Source organism: Rhinolophus ferrumequinum, chromosome 16 (assembly GCF_004115265.2).
Source record: "Rhinolophus ferrumequinum isolate MPI-CBG mRhiFer1 chromosome 16, mRhiFer1_v1.p, whole genome shotgun sequence".
In the NCBI taxonomy this organism is placed as follows: domain Eukaryota; kingdom Metazoa; phylum Chordata; class Mammalia; order Chiroptera; family Rhinolophidae; genus Rhinolophus; species Rhinolophus ferrumequinum.
This window is the reverse complement of record NC_046299.1, coordinates 59,462,430-59,475,058: the sequence shown is the minus strand read 5'-3', so window position 1 is coordinate 59,475,058 and position 12,629 is coordinate 59,462,430. Positions and strand designations below refer to the sequence as shown.

General features: G+C 48.4%; 1 protein-coding gene across 1 annotated transcript; it reads right to left on the bottom strand.

Moving 5' to 3' along the window:
* Positions 1-585: 585 nt before the first annotated feature.
* GPR15LG (G protein-coupled receptor 15 ligand) lies at positions 586-8,232 on the bottom strand. Its single transcript, XM_033130939.1, has 3 exons — positions 7,879-8,232; positions 6,108-6,197; positions 586-995 (listed from the first exon to the last, which is right to left on the bottom strand). The coding sequence occupies exons 1-3, from the start codon at positions 8,081-8,083 to the stop codon at positions 910-912; spliced, it is 381 nt and encodes a 126-aa protein (XP_032986830.1). The 5' UTR covers positions 8,084-8,232; the 3' UTR covers positions 586-909.
* Between the last annotated feature and the right edge of the window lie 4,397 nt (positions 8,233-12,629).

The following is a 12,629-nucleotide window of genomic DNA, read 5'->3' as shown; positions in this document are numbered from 1 at the left end:
CTCCCTCTCCCTTCCCATAGTTAGACATGCTGTGATGAAGGGGTGGCCTGTGGGAGAGGCTTCGGGGGCACGGGTTTCCTTTAGCAGAAAGCTATGGCTCAGGCTGTCATCCACTTTCTCAGACAAGGATGTGCCATGTATTCTGTTTGTTTATTTATCGTTTGAATGTGCTTTCCAGAGGACTCCCGTCAGGAAGTCAGGGTTCCTTCAGGCTCTGTCAGATATGGACGGTTAGGGCCTAGGGGTGCCAGGACGGCTAAGCCTCTTCAGTCCTGGCCAGCCTGTTACCCTGTACCCCAGCAGGCTCAGAAGCCTGAATTTATAGCTGCCACGGTCACTGTGGAATCGTGACTATCAGAGCTGGAGGGGCCAGGTGGGGCCTGAAGCCAGGTGGGCTGAGTCTGGCTCACAATAACTCAGAAGGTTGGTGGAATGATTGGGACGAGGATGTGGAGTTCTGGAACTTTTCCAGGGCCCTTGTTGCCTGAGAAGAAGCTCTCCAACACCCCAGCTCACTGCCATGAAGGTTGAAAGGGGTGAATGAAGGCTGTAGGCGCCAGTGACTGAAAGACTTCCCCTGGACATTTTTTTTTAAATGGATTTTATATCTCTGAAGCCACCGTGAACCCAGAGGGGCAAGGTTACACAGCAGGGCAGGCATTCCAAGCTCTGTTGAATCTATGTTGTAGTTTTCAGATGATTCTGGTTCAGCCTTTTCTGAGGAAGCAGCATAGAACAATCCAACGCTCCTGGCAAGAATTGTTGTGTCTCTAAGAGAGGAGACTGCGGATTCATGGGCAGAGGCTTCCTTAGGTCAGCACTTGAGGCATCTCCCCAGGTTCCAGGGGAGAATCCTGGGGGAACCTGAAGCTTTTGGTGTGGCAGGGACTGAACTTTGTGTTAGAAACACTACACCTGTGGGAGCGCTCCAGGCACCACCCAAAAGTGAGACTCTGACTTGGTCTTGCATGGTCTGCAGGTCTTCCTGAGGCGTCCTGGGAAGGAGCAAGAGGCAAACAAGACAAGACAAGACAAGTCAAGACAAGACGCAGAGAGGCAGGCAGAGCCAGGAGTGGAGAGAGGAGAAAACTCAGTTAAGATTCATTTCTAGAAACAAAGATTTTTTAAAAAAAACTCAAAGCACAAATCAGATTTAACCCTCCTTCCTGGAGGCCCAGAAGGGGACTTTCCTGGCAGACATGACCAGCTCAGGCTACTTCAGTCTTGTCAGGGAGAAACTTGATTTACTGGCAGAAGACGGAGAGAAGGAAGCTTATCTATTCAACGGGAGCAGAGTTCCCCTAAAGTCGAGGGGTGTAGGTGGCCTGTTACTGATGGCAGGGGTAGGAGGATGCACATATGGACGTGCAGGCCCTGGGACCCCTCAGGCTGTCTCCTTCTTGCCAGCACTCTCAGGCAATGTGTGTCTCAAAGCTATGTTTGCATCCTTTGGCAAAACAGCCCCATTTATGGGAGGAATGATACATACACACAAAAAAAAAAAGAAAGAAAAGAAAAAAAATCCCTGCATTAAACTATTCTTCATAGTTTTGTTTTTAATAATAGAAAATAAATTCCGGAAACAATCTGAATGCAGCAGAAAATGATTAATTAGTAAAGGTACTTCATGATGACAGAAATGTTTAATGGTGATAAAACCCTGTGATTATGAAGACTATGTAGCAACATGAAGAATGCTTATGATGTAATGTTAATTATAAAAATTAAAAAATGAGCTACAATAAAAATAAAACTAGATCAACAATTTGCATGAAAAAAACAAAGGAAACACAATTGAGAAGGGTTTATTAAGTTATGGTAATGAGAGTATTCTTTTTTCTCCTTCTGTTTCCAGATTATAACTATATGTGAGGCAGTGTGATAGTTAAGAACAGAATCTGGAGCCAGATTGTTTGATTTCGAAGCCCAATTCTATCATTTCCTAGCTGTGTGACCTTCAGCAAGTTACTTAACCTCTCTGTGCTTTGGCTCCTCATCTGTAAAAATGGGGATAGTAATTGTAACTAACTGTCAGGATTACTGTGAGGACTAAATGAATTAGCAGATGTAAGTGCTGCACAGTAATTGCTATATAACCACTAGCTATATAAAATATAAACTTAGTTATCATAATTCATCCATAGCCTCATGTCTTAATCTTAAATAAGTGCTAATATTGTTGTGGTTTCTTTCTGTATTTTTTCCTATTTGAAAGTGCTTTTGTCTTCCCATCGTGATAATCATAGTCATATTAGTAATATACAGTGTAAACTATGCTTTTCTATTAATTTCATGCCATGAGAATTTTCCACCAGCATTTCTAATGGAGAACTGTGATTTCCTGACCACTGTTCCCCTTCCACCCCCTGTCCTCACCCTCAGACTCTGACATTCTTCTCTGCTTCCTACAACAAACACTGTGGTTGACTGATTGAGAATATGATCATAATTCTCCACCCCTCCTTTGCAGTGTGACTTTGCAGCTTCTCCCATTAAGACACCGGGTCTGTTTCCCTGTTCCTTGAAGCTGAGTTGGCCTGGTGACTTGCTTCGGCTAATAGAATGCAGTGGAGATGAAGCTGGGCCAGTTCTGAGGCCTCAAGAGGCCTTAGGTGCTTCTGCTCACAGAGGTGGGACCTTGCAGCCCCATGGGAACAAGTCTGGGTTTGCCTGCTGGAGGATGAGAGACCATGTGGAAGAGAGTCCAGTTGCCCAACTGAGGCCATCTAGACTTACAGACCACTGACCTCCAAACATGCAAGAGAGCCCAGACTAGATCAGTAGAACTGCCTATCCAACACTTGGAAGAGTGAATGAGCCCAGCCGAGACTAGAAGAACTGCCCAGCTGACTTGTATGTAGACATACAGAAAATAATAAATATTATTGTTTCGGGCCACCAAAGTTGGGAGTGTTTTCTTATGCAGCTATGGCTAATGAATATAATCGCAAGGAGCAAGACCACTGATCTGAGCCCCTCGGATTGGTCCACTGGGCAGGATGGGCTGGCCGCCCTCTCTACCTTCTCGCTTCCAGGGTCCATTGTGCTAAGCCCTCGTGTCCACCTTGGCACCACCCAACGTTGCCAAAACCCTGAAGTCCTCACTGTCACGGTCCTCAGTGGGTCACCCTTGTCTGTGCAGTCTGGGCCCTTCCTGAAGACAGGGACAACCCCACGGAGGGGGAGGAATCTCTCTGTGTCCTTTACTCCCCCTGGCTCCCAGCAGGGGGCAACTCATTTTGCTGGGCTTCAAAGCAGGGAGGGCGGGCAGCACAGAGCTCTCACGCACCAGGGGGCAGTCTGGGATGGGCAGGCACACGGTCAGGCTCCTCTCAAGACCTCCCAGCCTTCTCCAGGAGCTTCCTCACTGAGCCTCAGGACACCTGGAGGAGGGCGGCTTGACACAGGTCACAGACCTTCCTGGCTGGTGGGGCCTAACCAGCTGGCTGGTGGGGCCTAACCAGCTGGCAGTCTGACCCCAACCTAAGCCTGATGCCCTCAAGTGTTAACAGAGTCAACAAATTGAACACTGCTTTGAGTAACAATGCCGCTATACGGATTGCTACAAAGTCTTCAACTACTTGAGAGAAAGCCTTTTTTAGTAAATTGGTAAATGCAGTCAATTCAGCAAATTGGCCACTCAGCACATTGATTTTTTTTATGATGGTTTTTGTCAAATTGCCCCGAATCCTGTGCCTGCCACTTCCTGTCACCCCCACAGGCCTAGCACATCACATATAAAACAATCCTCAGGAAAGACACTATAGATTGAGGAGTAGGTAGACATCCAGCGTGTGTGTGTCCCAATGGGTACTGTCAGCTCAGGGACATTCTCCAGGCAGCCCTAGGTTATTTTCTTTTGAAAGACAGGTACATGGACACTCGTATGTCAGTCAACCAGAGAACGGAGGCTGAATTCCCAGAGCCTGGCACAACGAGCACGCCCGCTGATCACACGGCATTCAGGGAGTCCCAGAATCTGGCCCAGAAGACTGGGTGGAGCCACCACGCCTGGGCAAGAATGTACTGGTTTGAGTTTTCAGTGTGGAAATCACGAGTCTTCTGACTCAGCTGCCCTGGCCGGGTTCAGACTTCCGGCATGTTTCCGGGGTACTCGGGGCCAGGCTGGTGCCTGGCTTCATCGGCAGGACCCCACTGCCTCCTCACCGTAGCCCAGTGAGGTAGGCTCCATTGTCGTACCCTTTCCCAGATGAGGAGACTGAGGCTCAGCAGAGCTGAGTGACCTGCTCAAGGGCACACAGCCAGCAGCACGTTGTGGAGCTGAGATTCCAACCCAGGTGGTGCCTCCCTCCCAGGAAGCCTGCGGTCTCCCTCGGGCATGCGCCTGTCTTCCTAAGTGTGCTGCCTGAGACCTGCTCGCCATTGGGAGGCAGTTTGTTGTAGTGGAAAGAGGTAGACAGATCAGGTTCTGGCTGTGCCTCAGATACTTTCTGAGCTTCAGTTCCCTAATCTGTAAACAGCTTCCCTAGGGTAGTTCCAAAGATAAATGAGATCGCATGATAAGGACCCAATAAAAATGTTTGTTTTGCTTTTCTTGTTCTAAGTGGTTTGTAAATTTCTGCAGTGGAATTTTTAAAATCTATATACTCAAAGAAATCCAGACCAAACCTGGGAGCCACGCACCTGGATCATTCTAAAGCATTGAATGCTCACAGAACCCCGCTCTGGCTCTCGTCCTGCGCACCAGGAGTTAACCTGGGTGTTTGCCATGAGCCCTGTGCCTGTGGCGTGCGGGGCACACACCCTTAACGTCTCTTTTCCTTACTGCCTCTGAGCTAGTGCATCCTAGGGAGTGGTTTGGGGGGAGGCGGGTTTGAGCACACCCTGCTTTTCTCTGCGGGCATGGAATAGACTCTGCTTCTCTCTTCCTTAGATTTTTGCCTATTTCTTTCACAGAAACACTTCTCCCCTGCCAGGTTGGGGCCTCAGGGGCGAACAGAGTTGCAGGCAGCCAGTCAGTGTGTTCACCTTGCCCTGGCGGGTGCCTCACACTCACATTCAATGTGTGAAAACTGGTTATTTTTACCCAGCTCCAGCTGGATGCGATGCCAGCTTGGAAGGAGGGGCTGTCACGTTCTCCAGAGAAGTGGCCTGAGGCTGAGCCATGCAGTCTCCCTCCCTCCATTTCCTTCACATCCAAGCTCCCCCTTGGTGCACAGGACACTTGGTAGCTGGGAGGGATGTGGAGGCTCCAGTTCTGGCCATGGCCATGACCCCAGAGGAACCTGCAGGGCTGGGGCCTTTTCAGATCCCTGAGAAGGGCATTAAGCTACAGAGAGTGGGGGGCAGGAGCTCTGGGTTTGTGTCCAGCTGGGCTGGCTCCAGGCTCTGCAGCTTTCCCTTGGGGATTCTGCCTGTCCCAGGCTCTAGGGCCCTCCTACCAAAGGCTAGCAGAGATCCAGCCGTCCTATCCTCACACCCTGGGCCAGGCAACACTTATGTGTCAGCCTAACCCTGGCCTGGAGCCCCAGTGCTGGGCGCTGGGTGCCTGCAGCCCTCCTTGGGCCTGCCTCCCTCATCACCCAGTGCCCTCCAGGCCTGTGAGAGAGGGCATGCTTGCTCTGCCAGACCTCACCCTGGCATGGAGCCCAACTCTGCCACTTGCCTGCACCTCTGGGACTCTCTGGACCTGTGTACCCCATCCACCTGCCAGTCATGCCACTTCATGTGCCAGCTCACCAGGCTGGCCCTGCCTTGGTTTGCAGCTTCTGTGAGCACCTCCTGCCTCCCCATCCCTCTGTCTTCCATGCTTCCCTCTTGCCCATCGGAGGCCTCCATGTCTGCTCCTTCCCCTGCCTGTACCAATCTTTCCACCCTCCTTGTTCCCTGTACCATTTCCTACTTGCATCCTGTTCTTTCCTTGGACAGAACATATTCAGTTTAAAATGATTGACCTGTTGACTTTTTTTGTGGGGTCAGTTTTCCCCACTGGACTGGAAGCTCCATGAGGCCACGATCATATCTGCTTGTGGTCCTTCCACCCAAGCACCTGATGCCAGGCGCAAGTGGGAGCTGGTCCACATACACAGCCTGTCTCATGGCCTCCTCAGAGCCTCTCCTCCATCTGTACAAGGTGCGGTGCTTACCGTTCTGGGTCTTCAGGACAGGGCTGGGATGTTGGGAACAGCAGAGCTTGCCTTTGAAGGGCTTGGCAGGATGCCTACGGTGCCGTTTTCCTGAGGGTAGACACAGAGGAGCAGAGGCACTTCCTTAGCATGTGTGGGGACACCATGAGGTTGGGGACACCATGGGGTGGGTTGGGACAGGAATGACTGGAGTGAACTTCAGCTCTCAAGGCTCAGGGTTCAGGAATATTTATTTAAGAAAACTCAGGGTGGGCCAGGCTATGGGAGGGACCAGGGAAAGTGTGGGCCTTGAGGTGAATTTATTTTTCAGAAATAACACAGTCAACATGGGGAGACACTCTGCTACCAGAATATGTCTCCTCATGTTCTTGTTTAAGAAACAGTTCAGCATCATCACTCAGAAGTGTCTCTGCCTTTTTACACAGCAATTTTCCCCCATGGTAATCCAGCCTAAGAAAATATCCTAAATATAGAAAATACTTTATGTACACATATTTGTTTTTGGCCACATACGTAAAATCGTGCAAAGTTGTGAACCATCTAAATGTCCAAGCAAGTCCATCATAACACATTCATGGCAAATTATACCTAAAAAATAGTAGTTAAATGGCATCGCTTTGGAAAATCTGCCAGAAATATTCCTAAATGGGTAGGAAACTTTGTGGGGGAAGACATTCATCTTCACTGAATTGTCATTAAGGTAATATTGGCAACCTCTAACAAGTCCGAAATCAAGATCTGCTAAGCATTGCTGTGGACTGAGTTCATGAGGGAGTCTAAGCATCGTTTGTCATTATATCTATGTGGCAATGTTCATTGCAGAAACTTTAGAAAACAAATACTTTTTATAATCTTATCGTTCAGAGATTATTGCTGTAGACATTCTGGTGTAAATGCTTCCAGAAGAATTCCAATCACAAGTATTTTTGGTGACTATCCTAATACAACAATAAATTTAAAAAAAGATATGATATTCATTAATCATATAGAGATTTATCAATCACAAAGAAGCCATGCTTGCATGCAGTATGGAAAAGAAACAAAATGGTTAACATGGCTATTCTTGAGTCATGAAATTATGATTGTTTTCAGCCCTATATATATTTCTTTAACTCCAAACAATGTTAAAATAACTGTAACTGCTAAAATAAAGAATAAAAGTAGGCAGTTTCCAGAGGGTTAGACAAGAGAAGACACTCAAAATACTCAGCTATCTGATCAAAAAAGGCAGGAGAGCTAAATATTCATATCCACAGAGGCGCAAGGACCATGTTCCCCACTTCTAAACACACACAGATGTGCCCCCACCACACAAACTCTCATTCCATCTGTCACAGGGGTTGACTGTGCATGAGTTTGGAGGATGTTTAGACTCAGATAGTCTGCTAATTAATGTATGCATTCACTCAACACAAATTTACTGTGCTCCAAGCGTGACACAGGACAACACAGTGGCTTTGGACTTTCTAGCTAGGTAGGACTTAGGTTCACAAAGCAATCTAGCGGGGAGATTGCATGTTTGCATGGTAAGCACACTGCTCCTCCTGAGCTAGGCGTGCATTTGGGGGAGCTGGGACTGTGGGTGGAGACTGTGGGGTCAGTAGCTCCCAAGCCACCCTTGGTACTGCCACCATGGGTGGAGGGGCTACGTATGTTCAGTAATCTTTCGGGCGTAGGACGGCCTGCCAGGGGCCTGCCCTCCAACGTTTCGATTGCAACCTTCCCAGACATGAATCCCGCTCGGGCCCCAGCACCCCGGGGACAGACCTACCTTCCACGGATGAGATGGAGAAGCAGAGAAGCAAGATGCAGAGCAGACTGGAGAGAACTAGAAACCTCATGGTGGCGGGCTGGGTCTGGTGTCTTGGGGAGGCAGCCGGAGTACAAGTCCTCCCTTGGGGCCACCCGGATAGGTATAGAGTGACGCGAGAGGTGTTTCCAGATGGGCAGGGCAGTGGCAACCTTGAAATTCTCATTTAGGGTAGAGTCAGCCCCTCCCAAGAGGAAAAAAACAGCTTTTTGAGAAGTTGAGAGCATTTCGTGAACTGTAACACAGAGCTGTAAAGGCCCAGCCCAGGGAGCTCCCAGCGCTGGCCTCTGTGGTCAGAACAGGAAACTCCTGCCAGGGAAGAGCCACTTCCCAGGGTTGAACGTTAACTTTTAGTGTCATAATATAATCCCATCAATTACAAATCTTCCTGCTCATTCCTTAGTTGTGGCAGGAGGAGGACCATAAAACACTTTGCAAAGCCTTAGGGAAGAGTGTGTAGTCATGGGTGAAATGTGGGGAGCCGAGGCCTGGGAATCAGACGGCCTGGCTTTCAGTCCTTGTTCTGCCATGCTCCAGCAGGATGACCTAGGACTTGCCGTTGAACGTCTGAGCCTGCTTCCCAGCTGTGAAGGGGGCACAGTGCTGCCTCTCTCAGTGAGAAGCCATCTGCCACAAGTCAGTCACTCATATGACTGTAAAGGAAGTGGGGCTGCAGCTGGACCTTGATGGGTGTTTAAGCTGAAATGAAAGCCCTTCAGGTACAGGATCAGTCTGAGCAAAGATACGGAGGATGGGCGCATCCTGCAAGGCCAAGCATGAGGAACAGTGGGGTGATGGGTGCAGGAGGCCCAGACGTCACCTACTCACTGACACGGAACATACTGCCTGGCTCCAAGGAGCTTCTGTTAGTGGAGGCAGCCATGCAGATACACAGAATTTGTATTCGTCCTGTGATGTCATAGCCATCTGTCCTTTGCCGTAATAAATATGCTCTTCTAACCAAAGAATAGGTTCCATTCGAAGCCTCGAAGGGCACATGGGAAGATGGCAGTATCTGGTTCAGCTGTCCAGGGTCCCCCTGGTCCCTGGCAGCCAATTCAGACATTCCCTGCTGCCTGAGACTGACCAACGGTGCCCTTCACCGGCCCTGCTCCGTTTCTGGAGATTAGAGAAACAATTTAGACCACAAACTCAGAAAGCTTGGTGAGCAAATCAGGGTCCAGGGGGATATCTTGACTGTCAGCCTGTACACTTTTATGCATTTATAAAACCTTTCAAACCAATCCACACAAAGAAACTGGTTGGGGCTGCTGGGCTTACGGACCCAACGTCAGGCGATGTTAGTCACACACCCAGCCCCAGCTTCATTCCCTTTCCAAGCTGTGCTGTGAATCCTGATGGCTGTGCTGTGGGGCGTGGCCATCGCTAGGTGTGGTCAGGAACACGGGGTCTCCCAGGGGCGACTCCAGACCTGGTGCCCGGAGAGACTTGGGGGCCCCCCTTGTCAGAAGGAGAGTCAGGAAGAGGGTGGGACTTGTCTTGAGGGTACATCTGCCAGCCAGTAGGCTGTCCTTAGTTAAACGGTAAATTACAGGTCCGTACATACACTCAGCAAAGCTTCCTAAAGATGCTTCCCGAGGCTACGATTTACAGTCATGGTTTATATCAAAGACTTTGACTATTATTGTATTAATTTTTATCTGGGATAGTTTGGGGTGCCACCACTGAGTTCTCTGGGCAACAGCGTGCCTTAAGCTGCCACTCACCCATTACCTGTGGTAACAGGTAGTCTGCATTGGTGTGGTTCTCTTTTGCTTTTAGGAAACCTTCAGAGAGGGCAAAAGAACAATCCACCTGGCAGAGGGGGCAGAAATTAGGTCAAACCGCAAAGCTGAACTAAATTGCTTAGTGGTGGTGTAGAAATTAGCAGAGAATGGCTGGCTGGTAAAGAGAGATTCACCTGCAACCCGTGTCCAACTGAGCCAGGACTTAGGCAATTTTCTCAGGACTTTCAGCCACTCGGCCATGAAATCAGAAATAGAGGCCGGGTTTTCAACGCAGCTTTTTTTTTTTCCCTCACCACAGAACCGAGCCCTGAGGACACTGCACAGCTAAGATCAGGAAGAACTGGCTGTCTTGGGCTCTGTTCCTTACACACTCATACTCGTACATACGGTTCACAGATCTGTAGGTATTTCTGGGAACATGTCTGACGGGAAGGATAGATTCAGATGCTAGGATTCCAACCTGCTTAGTAAATACTTTTGAAAAATGAGTGAAGCAATCTCTGCCTGCCCTAAGTTAGTAACACAGGGTTTAAAGTACAAATTCTACCCCAAACCCCACTCCCTACATACAACCCCTGTTCACAGATTTTCACCTGCTTTTTTAACATTCAAAGATAGTTGCCAACATCTTACTTTAAAAATGGAACAAACACCTCTTGCTCTTTAGAGTATTTGAAATCTCATGTTGAGCAGAGAGAGGTGAAAATGAGAAGCATTTTAACAGGAACACCTGTTAGTTTTAAGTATACGCATGCAGTTGGGGTACAAAAATAATCAAGTTTCAAGCTTTGAATAATTTCCAAAGATGATTTGGAATACTTGGCAGCCTTCCTGAGAAAAAAGTCTCCAGAGGCACACAGGGGAATTTATAAGGAAGAAAAAAATTTTTCAAGTCAAATTTGTGATTTCTAAGTTTCATTAGGAAAGTGCCTGAAGCATCCCCACCCTTACGGTTAGCGTTTTGGCCCGAGTCCCTCCCTTCCCTGTTGGCCACCACACTCTTCTCCCAAGGGTGTTTTTTTAGCAAATTGCAGATCAGTTTATAATAGAAGAAGGGGTCGGACTCCGGTGATCACTCCTGTAATCCTTCAATTCTCTTCTCATTGAATTCTCCCCCAACTTCAGAGAGGCAGGCATTTCATTTTCATCTTGGAACAAGGAAAAGTGAAGTTTCCTTCACCTCACAAAAAACGTCGTGGCAACTTCTCACTTGGAACCAGTTCTGACTCCAAAACTGAGGCTGGTTCCACGAGATCTCATGAGTCATTAAAAATAACCTACAACGTTGGTATTTAGTTGACACGCAACCCCCAAATTATACCCAAAACCCAATAGCTTCCTCTATTTTTCACAATTAATCAGAACTTCCTCATAAACCTCCAACCCACTGGGTCATGGGTCTTGCTTGCCCCTGGCATGCTGCTGCTGGGGTCAAGGCTGATAAACCTGGGGTCACCTCCACTCACCCTCCCCCCTGTCCGCCCTCGATGGCCCCCTTGGTCCTCACTGATGCTGTGCATCCTCCCACTGTTACTTTTGTCTCTCTATCCCCGGTGAGGGCTGTCTACCATGGTGACACCTCACCATGGTGACTGCCGGCAGGGCTGTAATTGATCCTGGGGGTTGTGCTGGACTGTCACCTTCTCTTCCATGACGGGGGAGACTAGAAGGTGCTGCTTTTTATAGCCTGTGGTCACCCCATGTTGGTACTGGAGCACCTGTAAAGACACCATCTCTGAGCCCCTTGGCTTTCTGCTTTCTGCTCTTTCCCTGTGGAGTTCCTGGTCTTTGGCCCCCACTACCTCACACGCACCCCATGGTTTCAGCCTGGGCTGAGGGACTCAAGGCCCTTGTCTTTGCTTTCTCTCCCCCTACCTCTCTTAGACTTGTTAAAAGCACAGACTCTAGAGCCACATGATCCAAGCTCTGACCAGAGCTCTGCCACGTTTTAGCTGTGTGACCCTGGACAAGTTGATCAACTTCTCTGTTCCTTGGTTTCTCTGTGAAACAGTAGCTGAAGCTGGAGAGGAACAGATGCTTTCGATGAGTGTCATGCTAAAGTATTGTGTTACCCAAAAATAATTTTTTGTTGTATTAGGTCATCTATTGCTGGAAGTGGGGTGCATAGCTTTCCCTCCTTTTTTCAACAAGAACCTGTCTCCAAAAAAATACCAATCCTCACTAGTGTTCAAGGATGTGTGGTGCTTCTTTAATGTGGAACAATGACTGTGTTTTCTTACCACAATTTGGGGCAAAGAAAAACAAAACAAACCTCCCACTGAAATTCAGGTCTAAATGACTGACACCAGATCTATTCACAAATGTGGATTTTGATGGAGAAGGGAGGACCAGTAGAGCCAGTCCGAGACATGGGCAATAGAGAGAATGGGAACGCAAGGTTTTCTGCTTTTGTAAGCCAGCCCTCAGCGCTGCAGAACCACAGCAGGGATTGGATGGGTCCTGTTTGTCAGCATCTGTGCTGTGCCTTGCAGGTTTGGTAGCAGGCTTCCCAGAAAAAGAGTTGTCACCTTTCCTTATTATCACCCGATACCTAGCACCACCAGACAGGGTGGATGTGTGAGGCGCAGCCAGGGTTCTGTAGTCCTGGGGGAAACTTCAAGCCTGGTGTCATTGCAGACACAGCATGTCAAGGCTACAAGGAACCTGAGGGCTCAGGGTCCAGTTCCACTCAAAGATGAGACAAGGCCACAGGACAGATGTTCTGCTTTCCACTAAGTTCTTAAAATCTGAGAAGTGTTTCAATGTGCTTTCTTTCCAGATGTACTTTCCTTTGTAAAAAATGTCTCAGGGGCAGCTGTAACATACTTAAAAAGATACCAAACACCTCATTTACCTACCAACTGCCCATTTTTTTCTGCCATCCAGAATTAACAACAGTGAAAATCTCACTTCCCCAACTTTGACTCTTCTACTTCAATGAGGTAGATGATCAGATGCTCACCT